This window comes from Malaclemys terrapin, chromosome 23, assembly GCF_027887155.1.
Source record: "Malaclemys terrapin pileata isolate rMalTer1 chromosome 23, rMalTer1.hap1, whole genome shotgun sequence".
Taxonomy (NCBI): Eukaryota; Metazoa; Chordata; order Testudines; family Emydidae; genus Malaclemys; species Malaclemys terrapin.
Window position 1 is genome coordinate 19659968 of NC_071527.1, and position 17187 is coordinate 19677154.

At 52.3% G+C, this 17187-nt stretch overlaps 1 protein-coding gene across 1 annotated transcript in view; it reads left to right on the forward strand.

Annotated features, from left to right (window-relative positions):
• Positions 1-12943, forward strand: part of LOC128827990 (LIM homeobox transcription factor 1-alpha-like) — a 58593-nt gene extending 45650 nt beyond the window's left edge. Inside the window, exons 3-8 of the mRNA XM_054012255.1 lie at positions 5094-5326; positions 5953-6110; positions 7084-7161; positions 7597-7726; positions 8920-9078; positions 12455-12943. Coding sequence (XP_053868230.1) covers positions 5094-5326; positions 5953-6110; positions 7084-7161; positions 7597-7726; positions 8920-9078; positions 12455-12609 — 913 coding nt within the window. The 3' untranslated portion in view covers positions 12610-12943. The remainder of the gene's footprint in view (positions 1-5093; positions 5327-5952; positions 6111-7083; positions 7162-7596; positions 7727-8919; positions 9079-12454) is intronic.
• The last annotated feature ends 4244 nt before the right edge of the window (positions 12944-17187 follow it).

Here is a 17187-nt window from a genome sequence, read left to right on the forward strand (position 1 = left end):
TATGGAGTTTAGAGAGGAAAGTTGAGGTTTGGGTCCAAATTTGAAGACACCACATTTTTCTTCTCAAACGTTTGGCCTTTGATTCCAGCTGAGACCTAAGCTGCAGTGAAATGTTTGACTTGAAAAACTTCAGTTCCCTGCTAGTGACCAAATGCAGCAGGAACAACACTTTTGTCTGCTAAGCAACATGCAAACATAATCCAACATTTAATTCCTTTATGCGTTTTCAACAAGTGCAGCAAAGCGTGAGATTTATGTAGCTGCTCGATCCTGTCATGGGCATTTCACACAAACAAACAACCTCATGCCAATTGTCAGTGCAATTAATTATTGTTATTTATTATTTGTATTGGTGTAGCATGGACCAGGACCCCGTTGTGCCTCGGTGCTGTACAAACATAGAACAACAAGACTGTTCCTGCCCCAAGGAACTTACAATATAAGATAAGAAACAATGGGTGAATATAGGCAGGGAGTACAAAGAAACAGTGAGACAATATTGGTCGGCATGAGGGGCAGTGATCTCTGCACACCAGCTACCACCCTGCATCACAGTTATACTTCTTCAATGAGACTTTTTGGCATGACTAGCTGCATGAGCATTGCCAAAGTGTGAGAAAAAGACCGACCTCTCAGGTATCTGTCAAAGGTGGGTAGGACCCATCTAACACATCGGCCTTCTTTCGGGGAGTTTGATTGTTGTACAGCCTCAATGGCTAATGCACCTTTCCCCGTAGTTTGTCAGTGCCAGAAAATGTGAGGGACAGGATAGCTTAGAGGATTGGAAATGGGACATTGAGCCTTTGGCCTGTAGGTGACTAATCCAAATGTGGTCGCAGATCAGTAGTGGATGAAAGCTGTTATAATCTGAATGCCGGTTTGTGCCCTTGGACATGTGAAACAATTTGATTGTTGAACAAGTGGCCACTACCACAGTTAGCATCACACTGCTTCCTCGTTGGCTGCCTCAGCAGAGAGCCCAAGGACTGACTGGAGCATGGGGTCTAAACTCACTCCTCGCACTGGGTGCGTTCTTCCAAAGGAGGTGGGAGATGTTCGTGGTGGATGGGAAGCTCTCCCTGCAGTTGCCTGGGCTGTCCCCTCTCTGTGGACACACCCAGGGCTGTCAATCCAGCACCTTTGCTGGCGCTAAATTCACTTCAAGTAATGAACCTGGAAGCCCAATTAGTATCTGCAACATCCCCCCATGTGGCTTCCCAGGGCAGCTGCATTCAGACGCCATGCAACCCTGTTCCCACCGCAGCCGCCCTTCCCTCCTCTCAGAATACTGGCTGCAACGGAGATGTATTCTGTTCCTATGACAACCCAAACAATATTACCTTGACTTAAATGGATTCAGGCGATATTAAAACCGGCCTCTTTAGGAATTCCTAGTGTTGGAGGGGCTGAGAATTTTAATTTTGTGTAATGCGAGCTGACACCGTGTTTATGAGCTGCTTGCTGAATGTTTTCTTCAATTAGTACAAAGCAGAGCAGATTTGTTTTCAGGGCTTAGCTTGGGAGAGGGAGGGTGTGGGGCTCATAGTGCCTATGTGAGATTGAGTTATGTTACAGCAGCTGTGCATCCCTCAACTGATCACAGCTGGGAAGCCCATCCTATGAAATCCAGGTGAGATGGCCAGCACCTGAAGGGTCTTTAGACAAGACTCACTGACTGCCTCGTTCTAATAGGAGTAGGGTAAAGGAGCTAGTTAGCTTGCACCTATAGGGAATCTGGGGATGGGCAGGCCTCTTCTCCCAGCCCTGACATCTGTTTCCAGGTATCTTTGCTCCACCTAGTATCTCTCACAGCTTTCACATTTAAAACCAGTGCACGCACACAAACACGTGCATTTGCACACTCAGGACATTCACCTGACCTTGTGCTTATCTCTACCATACCCTGTCCCGTGCAGGATCAAGCCCAAAGCAAATTTTATGTCGGGAAGTTTCTCTTTCCCTGGCCCTCCCAAGCAATACTCAACGATTAGCCTGCAGAACTCATTGCCACGGCATATCATTGAGGTCAAAGGCATGGACGGAATAAGGATTAAAAAATAGCTTAGATATTTCTCTGGATAATGGAAATTTCCATAGCTGTCATGGTAAGTATTTAAGGATTTGTACAAGAACTAAACCCTCTTTCAGGGCAGGATCCCCGCTTCGGACTAATGGGAGTGAGGAGGGAGCGCTATCCTGCAGAGTGGCTTGTATTCCTAATAATTCCTGAATTCCTAATATTTCAACTGTTATGCCTGTAGTCCTAGCCACATGCTGGACCCAGCCCTCACCTTCTAAAAGCCTGCCTGTCTGGATGCACAAGACTGGTGGGGTTGGGGTATGTTACAGGAGTGTGACTGGACCTGCTGCTCCTGGGAAGAACGAGCTGAGACTAAACATGATCCGTGGGACCAGTCTTGCTAAAGACCCAAGAATCTTCATGTCATGGAGATTTGGTCTCAAGTGTGGCACATACAAAAATAAATCCCATGCCTAGGAGGGAAATTCTGCGAACCAAGGAGACAGTGGAGAGCCTTTGCATTTAATAGTTAGGGTAGTTTGCATTGAGATCTAATTCCAGACGAGAGGATGGGGACGTTCAGTGACGCATGCTCTGCCTTTTTACCGTTACCACAACCGGTACTAGAGCACTCTTCAGCAAACAAAGGCATAACAAGATCCAGTGGCTGGGCTCTGCCACTAGACAAATGCAAACTGGAAATAAGTAATTAGCTAGTAATTAGCCATTGGAACAGTGTCCAAAGGGATGTGGTGGATTCTCTATCACTTGGAGTCTATAAATGGAGACTGGGTGTCTTTCTAAGAGAGGTGCTCTAACCTAACCACAGACCATTGCAGGACGCCCTGGATGAAATTGTCTGGCCCGTGCTTTTAGGGTGACCAGATGTCCTGATTTTATAGGGACAGTCCCGATTTTTGGGTCTTTTTCTTATATAGGCTCCTTTTACCCCCCACCCCCGTCCCAATTGTTCACATTTGCCGTCTGGTCACCCTAGCTATGCAGGACGTCAGACTACATCAACAATAAGGTCCCTTCTGGGCTTAAATTCTAGGACCATAAATAACTTGTTACTCGGTAATAAGTCACATGCTTGTAACTGATCACAGATCACAGTTAACACGGAAGGGTTTACTTTGTCTTTTCACCTCCGCCTGGCACACGGGGTGCTGGTGTCAGAGAGGAACAGATCTGGATGCAGCCCACCTCTGGGACTGTGCATGGAGCACGCATCCCACCTGCTCCTTTGGGGCAGTGTGTGGGTGTGGGTTTGGTTTTTAAACATGTGACTCAGTGGCAGCTTTTTTCTTTATACTGAACTTCTATTTAGGATGACCAGATAGCAAGTATGAAAAATCGGGACAGGGGGTAGGAGGTAATAGGAGCCTATATAAGAAAAAGGCCCAAATATCGTGACTGTCCCTATAAAATCGGGACATCTGGTCACCCTACTTCTATTTCAAACTCAGTTTTTTAAAGTAAAACATGAATCACAAAAAGACCGGGGGGCGGGGGGAGAATGCAGAGAGATGGAGAGGAACACAGACAGAGAAGGAGATAGAGCAAGAAATCCCACGTGGCTCCAGCTGGAATGTCCCAGCCACTTCAGGCGAAGGCCATCGCGCAGCACAGCTCCATGGTGGTATTTGGAAGGGATGAGCTCTCCCCTGTAATCCTCTCCATCCCGCTCCGCAGAGTTTGCCAGGAGGATTAACCCAGTCTTGTTCTCAATCCCAGTTTATGAGTTCCCTGCTGGTGGGGAAGATCCTGTGTGTTTAAACAACAGCCTAATTAATCCCCATTTTATTACTTTCTCTTGTCAAGTGGCTAAATAGAAGCTGTCAGCCGGCAGCCACCGTGCTCACATTTGTTTAGATCCCAAATTACTTCATCAGAACCATCTGCTCTGAACGCCGGGCACTCAGCGATTGTTTATTTCTCTCTCAGGATGCCACAAGGGGCACAAACAGCCTCCTCCGGGGCTCCCCGTGCCGGATCCGTACAGTCCCCGCGGACTAAGTTATTAAAATGAGTTTAGGGATCTCGAAGGAAGCCCTACTTGCTGAGACCACACTAACAGACTGAGCCGGGCAGCATGGTCCCTGGGGGCTTGTCAGGCTGCATTCACTGACTCCACTGGCCTGAATAGAGTGAGATGTATCGGCCCTGAATGAGCCTCCAGCAAAGTTCATTCAAGAGCAGAAGAGGCACTCGGGACAGCCACACCCAGGAGGGCAGTGTGGGCGCTGACTCCACGGGGGTTGAAAGGCCGGGCAGGCTGTGTTCCTTGCAGAGCTGGCTGGGGAAGTCAGGGGCAGCATGGGCCAGGAGCAGTGGACCTAGCCCAGAAAAACCACTACCCATCTAGGGGTTATTTATGATACCTGTAGGGCCGAATCCTTAGCGAAGGTCAGTGGGCACAGCTCCTTTGACTCCACCAACGGCCTTTTATACACGCTGATGACCTGGCCCCTGGTTTCCATATTCCACTTTGTGGTGCTGCCCTGGGCCCTTTCCCACGCCCTGACCTCTCCTGCTCCCCAGGTCACTGAGCTGGTAACCCAAACTCACTTGCTCTCTGTCATCCTGTTCAGAACAGCCGGACTCGCTTGGGAGCACCTGGCAGGCCAAGCCCGACCCTGCCTCAGTGGCCTTGGGCCTGTGTCAGCCCCCAGAGCACCCGGTGCTGCTGTTTTTCTGTCCTCCCCGCCGCATGGGAGAACTGGAGCCTTTCCCAGCTGCTGTGGAGCCCCCGGACTGGTGGGACTCCTGACGCCTCGTACATCTGCTCTACCCGCTCCAGTTATCAATGCAGGCATGTGTACCATGGCATCACAGCGCCTGTCCGTATCTAGAGGAGAACAACCTTCACCCTGAGCCGCTGCTCCAACTAGTGAAGCCCCAGTCATAACCGGGACCCCCTTAAACCACTCCCGTATCTAGGTGTTATCCCTATCAACCCAATACTTCCCATAGCTCCACTACCCCTCTGATTCCCTCCTAGCCCCACTGCCCCCTTAGCCCTAACCCCTAGGCCCTGTCTGACTGCTTTGTTCCCTCTCTGGCCACACAGGCTCTTCCAGACCAAGTGCAGCAGCTGCCTGAAGGCGATTGCCCCGTCTGAATTCATCATGCGGGTGCTGGAGAACGTCTACCACGTCCACTGCTTCTTCTGTTGCGAGTGCGAGCGGCGTCTGCAGCGTGGGGACGAGTTTGTGCTCAAGGAGGGGCAGCTGCTGTGCCGCAGCGACTATGAGAAGGAGAAGGAGATGCTGAGCGCCATCAGCCCTGCGCCCACTGAGTCTGGTGAGGGGCCACAGGAGGCCTACATCCTCGGGGCCAATGGGGAAGGAGGGGATGGGGCGAGTGGAACCCCCTCATAGGGCTGGGAATGAGGAGGTCAGGGGGCCAGCCCCCTCAGCCCTGGGGTTCACGGCACGGCTAATGTAGGGTGTTGCAGGGATACTGCCTGGTCCCCAGGGGACAGGGCTGTAAGATTGGGAGATGTGGGATGCCCATGAAGGGGTCCAGTCTGTGTCCTCTGAAGCATCTGTCCCCTGACCACTGTCTGAGCCAGGTCCTTGGACTAGACCGATGGTCCCTTGGTCTGATCCAGAGCGGCAGGGAGGGAGTGAATGGCGGGACACTGGTGGTCTGATCTGAAGGGTCGGGGTGGATGGATACTGGGCTAGAAAGGCCCATTGGTTTGATCTGGGGTGGCCAGTGGGGAATAATACTGGGCTAGATGGGCCTCTCTGGTCCTATGCACCGTGTCTCAGGACAGGAGCCCTTGTGGGCCTGGCCCTTGCTGAGGACATAAGGGACCAAAGCCCTGAAAGGGGAGGAAATTTCCTGGCTTCGCTGCTACAGCAGCTGAGCCAGAGAGGCCCCAGCCTGCCAGTGGCAGTAACAGCGAACGGTTCCCCTTCCAGTGAAAAGCGAGGATGAGGATGGCAGCCACTCCCACAGCAGAGGCAGCGAGGAAGGCAAGGACCACAAGCGCTCCAAGCGCCCACGCACCATCCTCACCACTCAGCAGCGACGGGCTTTCAAGGCCTCCTTTGAGGTTTCCTCCAAACCCTGCAGAAAGGTAGAGTGCAGGAGGGAGCTTCCTCACTGCCTGGGCCAGAGTCCCCACCCGGCTCTGATGGCCATAAACCCCCCTGTAGTCCTATGGCCTCAGAGCCCAGAGTCCTGTCTCCACGCTCCCAGCTGGGCTGCAAAGGAAGCGCTTCCAGAACACACCCCAGGGGAGCAGGGAGAGACCAGGTTCCCTTCTGACCGTGCGTCCGGCCCAGCGGCAGCATGGCGCATATACCGGGGCTACATGCCAGCTGTCTCTCTGCACTGCAGCCTTCAGCCTCAGCACAGCTTGGCAGCCAGCTTGTTTTCATTTCAGTGCAGATGGTTAGAGAGGAGATGCACACGCTGGGCCAGATGTTCACTGCCTTGCATCTTGTGCTGGCATTTACGCCAGGGCAAAGTGGGTGTCTTCTGATCTGGGAGCGTTTCACACCCACTTTCCACTGGGGTGACTGATGGCACGAGGTGAATTAGGCCCACTCTGAGCCATTTCATAGACAGCAGCTTCCGTTGTTCTCTATCTCCTCTAGATAGTGTCAGGTGTTTATAGTACTGTGCAGATGAATAGAAAGACAAGTTGCCTACCTTGGGGGGTTCACAATGTAAATTCAGAGTAATGACAGAAGTGACGTGGTAAACAGGAGCTAGGGAGTGAGAGATTCCTCCTTTTAGATACTTTTCTGTGCCAGTCATTTTCTAAACTCTCCAGAAGGGACAGCTTCTCGGAGGAACTTACAATCCTAGGACAGACAAAAACACAGAAGTTAGGAGTACAAGTCAGCATGACTCATTGTAGGCAGCAGGGTAGATTTGCAGCCGGTGTGAGTTTCTAGGAAGGATCTGGAAAGGGCAGGGGACCGTCAGGTACACTGCACAAGGTTAGGTAGGGACACTGTTCTAACCATCAGCTGGGTTGATCATTTTCCAATATAACAAAGCTCTAACTCACCTTTTCCAACTCCTCTCCCCTCTGTGGGTAGGTGAGAGAGACCCTCGCAGCTGAGACAGGCCTGACGGTCCGGGTGGTGCAGGTCTGGTTCCAGAATCAAAGAGCCAAGGTGAGTGACTGCTTCTCTCATCGGAACCAAGCTTGGTGGCCTGGATTCTCAATTGCACTGAGGCCCTTTGCACCGTTCTGGCAGTCTAACAGGGCAGAAACTGCTCTCTGAGAATCCCCTCTACACAGGGGGCCTCCCCATCTGGTGTGGAGCTGGTGATAAGGCCCTGCTCCCAGACTGCGGCACATAGGGGTGGATTGAGGCCATGGCTGGTGTGCACTTCGCTCTGATATTCTGTGCTTCCCAGGGCCTATGAGGGCAACATGAAACCCTAGTGAGGCTCTCTGAGCTTCAGGACCAGTGTCTGTGTGATATCTGCACTGCTCCTTCACGAGGGAGGGGAAAGGCAGCTGCCCAGCGGGGAGTTAACTGCAGCACATTACCCCAGCCAGACCCTTCATGCAAACTTAGGGCCTTGCTTGCTTCTCCTGGCAGATGAAGAAGATCGCTCGCAGGCAGCAGCAGCAGCAGCAACAGCAGGAGCAGGAGCAGCTGGGCAACCCGCGTTTGGGGACCGGCCGTGGAACTGGCCGCAGCAGCAGACAGAGCAATGATGACAGTGAAGGTGAGGCGTGGCAGAGCCTTGGGATCAGCTCCCTGCAACAGCACAGGGGGGAGGCAATCTGGGACTGAGGGGGCTCGGCTGAGCTGTGCTGAAAGAGCAGGGGCACTGCAAGGCAGGACTGAGATACACTGGCACAGCTGAGGGGAGAGGAAGTAAAGGGAAAAGTCTAGATTAGCTCCTGGCAGACGGTCGGGGGGAAACTGGTGTAATGCATAAAGCACAGGACTGGGACTTGGAATTCCAAAGTTTCAGTCCCTGCTCTACTAGCGTCCCTTTGAGACCTGGGGCAAGGCACTTCCCCGATCTCTGCCTCATAATGTGTACAATTATGATAAACCTAGTTCATAGGGTGTCACGAGGATTTATAAATCTCTTTTAGTCCTCGGATGTAAGGAAGGAGCTCTAGGAGAGTGAAAATTATCATTATTAAGTGTGACTTTTGAATGCTTCAGTACATCTGATGTCGATTGTTTCTGACTACGCAACAGGAGCTCAGTTCTTTTACCAACTGGTGAATTCGGATTCTCTTCAGTTTAGCTTTTAAATAACAAAACCAATTTTTAATTTATGGACATTTGATCTTTTACTCCAGGATGAAGGGTCCCATGTTCCCAAACTAACAGCCCCTTCTCTTCTCAGCACCTTAATGATAGTGAAAAGAATCCAACAGAGGTAGACGCAATCACTTGACGATATGGACCCATCGTAAAAATCTTGTCACAAGCAGTTTAGCCACACTCTGATGGCAGGACAAAATTTCCAGAAGTGACCTGTGATTTTGGATGTTCATCTTGAGATACCTAAAAAGGGCCCAATTTCCAGAGGGCAGGAACTCAGCCCTTTCCGGGTTTCTTTTAACGTGTCTCAAGTTGGGCACCCAGAATTCACTAGTCACTTCTGAAAATCTTTGGCTTTGGTTCCACAGGTGTAAATCCAGAATAAATCCATGGATTTCAATGGAGTCACTTTCAATTTACGCAAAAGTAACCGAACACAGAATCTGGCCCAAAGTAACAGTCTTTTATTGCGTGTTTGTGCAGAGCCCCATGTAATCTGCAGGGCCCGTTACAATGGAGCCTGATCCTGACAGAGGCCTGTGGGCATTACTGCAGTATAACACATCATAACATATCACCAGGATGGATTTTACTCTGTACCCACTGCTTCCACCTGTTCCATTGATTCCACATTAGATGGAGCGAGTGTTCACGGACTAGATGGGCTCATGGTCCCCTATCCCAGGATTCCCCAGCAGCAGCTGCTGCCGCTAGATCAGAACAGCTACAGCACAGACTTGTACCGACAAGGGCTCACGCCGCCCCAGCTGCCGGGAGACCATCTGCATCCCTACGGTAAGCAAGCGACGGGGCGGGGGATGTGACTCAGTGCCAGAGCTGAGCTCAAACCGCAGCCCGGAGTGGTCGGACCCAGTCCCACTGTTATTACTGTTTGTCACATGCCCACCACAACCAGCGCAGAAAGAGACACCAGGCAGGACGTGGCAGCTGTACAGATGACGGAGTATTTAAGGAGTAATTTGTGTCTCATGCCTCTTTGATTCAAAGCTGAGAAGGTGCCCATGAAGGAGGGAACCCCCCCAACTCCATTCTTCACCTACCAGATTGGGGGGAGCTCAGGGCTTCTGCCCTGCGGCGGGGTGGTGGGGCTAGGTCCTTCTGCCAGAGACGGCTGGTGCCTGCTGGGGGGGGGGCAATTTAAAGGTATGCAAATCCTGGAAAAAATTGGGGGGGGGCAAGTGATCCCATGTGTCCCCCTCATGCATCACCTCTGGCTTCTGCCCAGCGGGGAGGGGGCGACTCAGGGCTTCAGCCCCACGGGAGGCATCTGCTGGGGCTTCAGCCCTGCAGGGCACATATGCCAGGGCTCAGGGCTTCAGCAGGAGTGGGGCTTGAAACCCCAAGCTCAGTCAGGGGCCTCCTGCGGGGCTGAAGTTCCAAGACCCCCCTCCCTGCAGGGCTCAAACCCCACGACCCCTCCATCCCCGCAGAGCTGAAGCCTCGAGCCCAGTCCGACGCCTCCTGCAGGGTTGAAGCCCTGAGCCCCGGCAGACATGTCCTGTAGGATGGCAGGGTGTTGGGACCCTGGTGGCTCTGGTCAACACTACTGACTGGGCTGTTAAAAATCTGGTTGGTGGGGCTGGCAGGCTCCCTACCAGGATCCGCACAGCTCCCGGAAGCAGCCAGCATGTCCCTCTGGCTCCAGCCAGGGGGGCTCCGCTTGCTGCCCCCGCCCCATGCACCGGCTCCACAGCTCCAATTGGCCAGGAACCATCTCCAGTAGGAGCTGTGGGGGGCAGCGCCTGCGCATGGAGGCAGCACAGAGCCGCCTGGCTGCCCCTATGCCTAGGAGCCAAGGGACATGCTGGCTGCATCCCGGGAGCCACCTGAGGTAAGTGCTGCCCGCACTCCGCACTCTCTCCCGCATCCCAACCCCCAGCCCTGAGCCCCCCTGCCACACCCAAACTCCCTCCCAGAGCCTGCATCCCACACCCCCTTCCGCACCCCAGCCCTGAGCCCCCTGCCATACCCAAACTCCCTCCCGGAGCCTGCACCCCCTGCCCCAGTCCTGAGCCCCCCACACCCAAACTCCCTCCTGGAGCCTGCACCCCCTGCCCCAGCCCTGAGCCCCCTGCCACACCCAAACTCCCTCCTGGAGCCTGCACCCCACACCCCCTTCCGCACCCAGCCCTGAGCCCCCTGCCACACCCAAACTCCCTCCCGGAGCCTGCACCCCCTGCCCCAGTCCTGAGCCCCCCCACACCATAACTCCCTCCTGGAGCCTGCACCCCACATCCCAACCCCCTGCCCCAGTCTTGAGCCCCCTCCCACACTCAAACTCTGTCCCAGAGCCTGCCCTCTGCACCCCGTCCGCAACCCTGCCCCAGCCCTCAGTCCCCTTCCCACACCCAAACTCCCTCCCAGAGCCCCCACCCCACAGCCCGGAGCCCCCTCCCTCACCCTGAACCCCTCATTTCTGGCCCCACCCTGGAGCCCGCAACCCCAGCCGGGACCCTCACCCCCTCCTGCACTGCACCCCAACCCCCTGCCCAGGGCCAGCTCCAGGGTTTTGGCCGCCCCAAGCAGCCAAAACAAAAAAAAAAGCCACAATCACAATCTGCGGCGGCAATTCGGTGGGAGGTCCTTCGCTCCGAGCGGGAGTGAGGGACCATCCGCCGAATTGCCGCTGAATACCTGGATGTGCCGTCCCTCTCCGGAGTGGCCGTCCCAAGCACCTGCTTGACAAGCTGGTGCCTGGAGCCAGCCCTGCCCCTGCCCCAGCCCGGTAAAAATGAGTGAGTGAGTAAGGGTGGGGGAGAGCGAGCAACGGGGGGGGGGATGGAGTGAGCAGGGGGTGAGGCCTCAGAGAAGGGACAGGTCAGGGTGGGGGTGGGGCCTTGGAGAAGGGGCGGTCAGGGGCGGGGCCTTGGAGAAGGGGTGGGGCAGGAGTGGGGCACAGGTGTTCGGTTTTGTGCGGTTAGAAAGTTGGCCACCCTAGTGCCCCGGCCCTTGAACTTCTGAAAACTGTCATATGTGGCTCGAAGGGTCAGTAATTTTGGCCACCCCGGGACATAGGGTGACATTCATGGCCAGCACAAGTCCTAGCTCACTGCCCGCCAACCCCTCCCCCTTGGGCAGTGCACATCACAAGACTTAGACACCATTCAAGTGCCACTTACGTCTAATTTGAAGATTTAAGCAGGACTTAAAGAGTGCGTAGGGTGAATGGCACATTTACACAACTGTATTAATGGGGGAAGCAATGATGGTATGAGCTTTATGAAGATTGTGGTTCAGTTATGCACCACAGTCTGAGCTCCCTGAGGCCCTGCCCATGGGTGAGGGGCTGGGGTAGTGGGGGCTCAAGCGAGGCCTTGCCCAGAGGTGAGGAGTCACACGGGGGCTAGACTTCATGTTGGACTCTGCCCAGGGGTAAATTTCACCCAATGTGAAGAATTGCCCTGTTTTTATCGTCCCCTTTTTTCTGCGCTGAGTCAGGCAGAGGTGATACAGGAGCCCCTGGTGGGATGTGCTCATGTCTTTCTCCAGTGGTGCAAATAGATTTTAACTTTTACCGGTACAGTACCGACCCCCCGACCCTGGCCCCCCTCACAAAAAATGTTCCATGACTAGAGTCCTGCATGGATACAAATTTAAACCTGCGGATGTGGCTATCTGTGGATAGAAATCAGTATCCGCTGAACCACAGGGCTCTCCCGGGAACTGCAGAGGCGAAAGGAACAGAATGTGGGGCTGCCGCTCCCCGGAGCCAGCGCCCCATGCCGGCAGCTCCTCCAGCCCAACTGTACCACCCCCAGCCCACCCTCAGCCCTTCCACGCAACTGCGTCTCCTGTCTGGGGTCTGTACAGCCCCTCTGGAGGACAGGGCTGGGGGTGATACAGCCACACCGGAGGAGCTGCCGGCGCGGGCCACTGGCTCCTGGGAGCGGCGGCCCCACGTTCTGCTCCTTTCACCACTGAGGTTCCCAGGAGAGTCCTGCAGTTCAGCGAATACCGATTTCTATCCACAGATATCCATATCCGAGGAGAAATATTTGTATCCGCGCAGGGCTCTACAATTCATTCTTGACAATGTGTCTTTCCGGTACGGTGTACTGGCAATAAATGTCTTAAGGGTACAGCGTACCTGTCCATACCGGCTTACTTGTACCATTGTCTTTCTCTCACTTTCCTTTTCTTCCTCCCCTAGACTCGGAAGGCGTTTTCCATGACATGGACAGCGACAGCATCAGCCACTTGGGAGACTGCCTGCTGTCAACAGCCGAAGCCAACCTCCTCCAAGCCCGAGTGGGTAACCCCATTGACCGACTCTACTCAATGCAGAGCTCCTACTTCACCTCCTGACCGTGGAAAAGGTCCTGGTCCTTTTGTGAGTGTCTTGGACAGACGTTGTTCTGAATTCAGAATGAGGAGTGGGAAGGAGAAACAGCCCTTCAGAGAAACTCTTTGAACCCTGCACAATGGAAGAGGCAGCTAGGTTTGCCAAGCACATAAGCACTAATTCATGAGGACCTTCCACAGCCCAGAGGACTCAGCGGCGTTGCCTCTCCCCTCCTTTTCTCTAGCCACAAGTAGATGGGTGACATGATGTTGTTTAGCTGTAACTGTAGCGGTTTGTCCAGTGTTTATGCTTTAGAGCATTACATTCTTCAAACAAGACTGGCCAAGTTGCCCAGAGTCAGGCTTGGAAGCAGCATCTCCTCTGTCGGCTGTATTTATTTAAACCTTGGTGCAGCTGATCCATTTGTGGTGCCATTGTGCCCCGCTGCGAGGGATTTCACCAGCCTGCCCCCTCCTGGGCCTGCCTCATGGGACAACATTAATTTTCCTTGGGGAAGGCCAGTGACTGAGGATGGCTCTATTTGATACTACTGCCATTTTGGAGTCTGCCTTCAAGGGGGGTGATTTAGACTTTTTAATGGCTGACAGCCTGGAGAAATGCAAGACAGGTTGGTCCCTGCGGGAAACGGCTTTGCTTGGGGACAGTATTCACCTTCAGGAACAAAAGATTATTTGGTCTCTATTATGATGCGAGGAAGCCAAGGGACATGTCCCTGAAGAGAGTAACACATCTAGAGAGGCGTATCTGCCTCTCCCAACAGCCTCTGTGCCCCTCCCTTTAAAAGGAGGCTCACTCCATCCATTCAAAGTAGAATGAAGACCTCATTCTCACAGCTGTAACACTGCAGATGCTGTCTGCACTGGCTGCTGTTTGTTTCTTTTAAAACTAGTGGTGTGAACAGATCTTATTTAAAAATGTTCTTACCAGAAACCCCTCCCTACATGTTTCCATCTCGAGTGGGATTTCTCCCCCTAACCATTTACTCAGTTCACTGGGACCGTCCACCGTTTTGCTTCCCTCAAATACACGAGAAGAGGAAAGGGTTGAATTGTGTTATCTTGGAATGTGCCCTGTGCCAAGTCACTTCCACTCCAACAGCCTGAGTTTGTTCTTGACTTTGAAGGCAACAGCTAGGATGCCCAGAGTCCGCTGAGAGACCGCACTCTTTCTTTGGATGGGGAGGAGCAACACTTCTTCTCCAAGCATGAAGCTATTACAAGCTCTCAGTGTGGGGCAGTTTAGGGTTAGAGATTAGCAGGCAAATTTGGGGTTATGGCACAGAAGATTTATAAAAGATGCCACAGACAGCAGCAAGAGAGAGTGAGTGGAAGTTTAAATCAGATATTTAAGAAGAAAATTCTTTACTCGCTCACCCAGTATTTTATGTTTCAGATACTGTATGGACAGTTGGCACCCCCAGAAATGGCAAATGGTTCCCTGTGAGCCCCCTTTTGTGCAGGCTGGTGGAAGGCGTAAGAGCCTCCAGAATTTGCCTTCCCTCAGTTATTCAAACACTCACTGAGGAGAGGACATCTCCAATGGAAAATAACAACTTGGCATGAGCAGGATGTTTAAACCCTGATTCCTAGAGTTGCAAATCCAGCAATTAGGTTTGTGTGGCAGCTATCAGAGAACCTGGCTCACTGATGTTTCTGTACATAGTGTTGATTTTGGTTCTAAGCTCCCCCGCCTTATCAATCTGGTTTCAAAGTTATGCAAACCCTTCTCAAATGGAGAGGAAGAAAAGGCTACTAGTTATCATTGCTGTATTTCTGTGGGAGCCATTTGTGAACATTAATAATCAGGAGCTGTAGGAGCACAGGAGACCCATTCCCAATATGCGTTGCCATCTGTCCCGAGTTCCCCATCTAGTCAAGGGAGCTCAGACTGTGGTGCATAACTGAACCACAATCTTCATAAAGCTCATACCATCATTGCTTCCCCCATTAATACAGTTGTGTAAATGTGCCATTCACCCACGGGCAGTCCCTTGCCTCTTTGTTTACAAAACGATACTTTTTATCTGGATTCTCCTACGGTCATCAGTATTGGATGATTTTTGCCTTCCAGGCAGTTGTGTAAATAGTTTACAGATATTTTGATGTTTCGTTTAAGGGAAATGTCCTCTCCCGGGAAACTGGCAATTTGTGAGTTACCTCCATCCCACAGGCGAGTTCTGTGGAAGCAGATTTTCCCTGCGCCTTCCAGCCTGAGTTGCTGCACTCGGTCCATTCCCACCTCTGTTGTGTGTCTGTCCGCCCATAAGAAATGAGACTGAAAACTCCCAGCGCTGTTTCTTTCTTTCTTTCGGTGGCTTTTGCACTAGAAATGGTCTCCGTTTAGATTAAATTTTAAGAAAATGTTTCAGTGAACCATGTGCAAATTGATATGTTTCCTCCAAGTGCTGGAGGCAGCTTCACCCCTGAAATCCTACCCTTGCTCCCGTTGTGATCCAGTGCTGTAATGTGCCAGTGTTTTTGCATGTACATTTGGAAATAAAAAGAACTTAAAGCTGAAGTCTAAAGTTTGCCTAAGCACAAACAGACAAATTGTTTGTACCTTCACTCTGCTTAGATTAGATCTAAGTAGGCCTGTCCATCTAGCTACTTGCTGTGCAATCCCATGGGGATTTGGCCTGAGGTCTTCAGGGAGACATTTAATCAGAACCTCATCTTTCCCTGGGGTCAGACATCCTGGAGCAAGAAGTGAGGAACTAGTGCTAACAGCTGTTCTTACTTTGATAAAGAACCAGCAAATACAACACCAAGAGTCAGTTACAGTTAGCTGCAAGAGAATCTGAATTCCCCATAGGAACAAATAAGACACTGGTAAATGATGTGAAGAACTATCCTAGGTGCTGGACCACTAGTGCAAGGGAGTCTAAAAAGATGACAGTGACCTGAGCTTCAGAACCAGTGTTGAGATTCACTTGCAAGAACTGAAGGAGAAGATCACGGCCAGACAAACTGACCCCAGTTAGGAGAACTAGCAGGACTTCACCATGGCATAGTCTGAACTTGTGCTGAATCAAGAAGTGGCTAGTCAACCCGTAGGCACCAAACCAACAGCTGAAGTCCTTATAGTCTGAAAAACTAGCACATTTGCCAAGCAAAGTCCTGTTGCTTCTCTGATCTCAGCATCATTCTGAGGGACAGAGATGCTCTTAGTATCATCAGCATTGCCAGGTAGTTTCTGTGGCTCCCAAGGGCTGCAGTTCGTCCCAATGTGTTTTGCAGCAGCAACTCTCAGCTCTTGCCACCAAGGAATGACAAGAGGCTTGGAGCAAAGACAAAAGGCTGGTTGACATCAGTGCCAGTAGGAAGCAGCTGTTGTAAATGTGAAGGGGCAGGAGGAGAAACTGTGCATGTGAGACGATCCCAGGATATCCCCAGTGTGAGCTCTCGCTGTCACTGATCACTTTGTGCCCTCCGAGCTGGCCCTGAATCACCCGGATTGGTAAACGGTGGTTTTTCCTGGTGCGTGACTCCCACCTAATGGACAATCAAGTGCTAGCTGAGTTTCAGTTCTGTCCCCCTGGATTGCGTGTTTCTGAGTCGTCCGAAAGTTTCTGACTGGATCACAACTGCTGGGTTCTCTTACTGATATGCCCCAGGCCTCTGCTTTCTTGGTTTGTTTGCTGTCATCTTCCTAGGCTGTTCCTTCCTGTCCATCTGCTCTGCTATTTGTGACTCGGGCGGTTAGTGTGGCTCCACATGTGTGGCATTGCTGAGTACCGGTAAGTTGGCGTTGGTTCGTTTTGTGGCATTGAGTGTCACTGATAGGTGCCCGATGTCAGGCTGTTTCTCTATGAAGCAGTAACACTTTGCTTCTCAAAGCCTTTCGCAGACATTAAAGAATTAAGGCTCAGAACAAACATGGGAAGTAGGGAAGTGTTACCCCCATCCAGGGCCGGCTCCAGGCACCAGCCCAGCAAGCAGGTGCTTGGGGCGGCCCAGGGGAAGGGGCGGCACGTCGGGCTGTTCGGCGGCAATTCGGCAGCAGGTCCCTCTCGGAGGGAAGCATCTGCCGCCAAATTCCCGCTGAAGAAGAAAGCGGCGCAGTGGAGCTGCCGCTGGAGTGCCGCCGATTGGAATTGCGATCGCGGCTTTTTTTTTATTTTTTTTCCCGCCGCTTGGGGCAGCAAAAACCCTGGAGCCGGTCCTGACTCCATCGTACATGTGGAGAGACAGGGCCACAGAGAGGCTAAGAGGCATTCCTCAGGCCACAGCACAGTCCACTGCAGAGCTAGGACGAGAAACCAGAGAATCCTAACACCATGTGCAGTAACCATTACCCTGCACTGCCTCCCTCTCCCTTTTCTGTAAGTGATGCAGGCTGGAAACCACCATTCAGTCTGATGGCCCTTCACTTCTAGATGTCAGAAGACAGAAATGTTGTTGTTTTTTCAGGGAGGGAGGCTGTCAGCCTTGCCCAAGGCTCCAACATACCAATGGCTTTGCTGGGAGTAAGACCTGGGAGTTCCCAATTCCCAGTCTTGTGCTCAGACGTGTTTGTTTTCTGTGTGTCTAGCTACACTTTCAAGATGACGGTTGACCAGAAGACAAGGGTGCTCCCCTCTG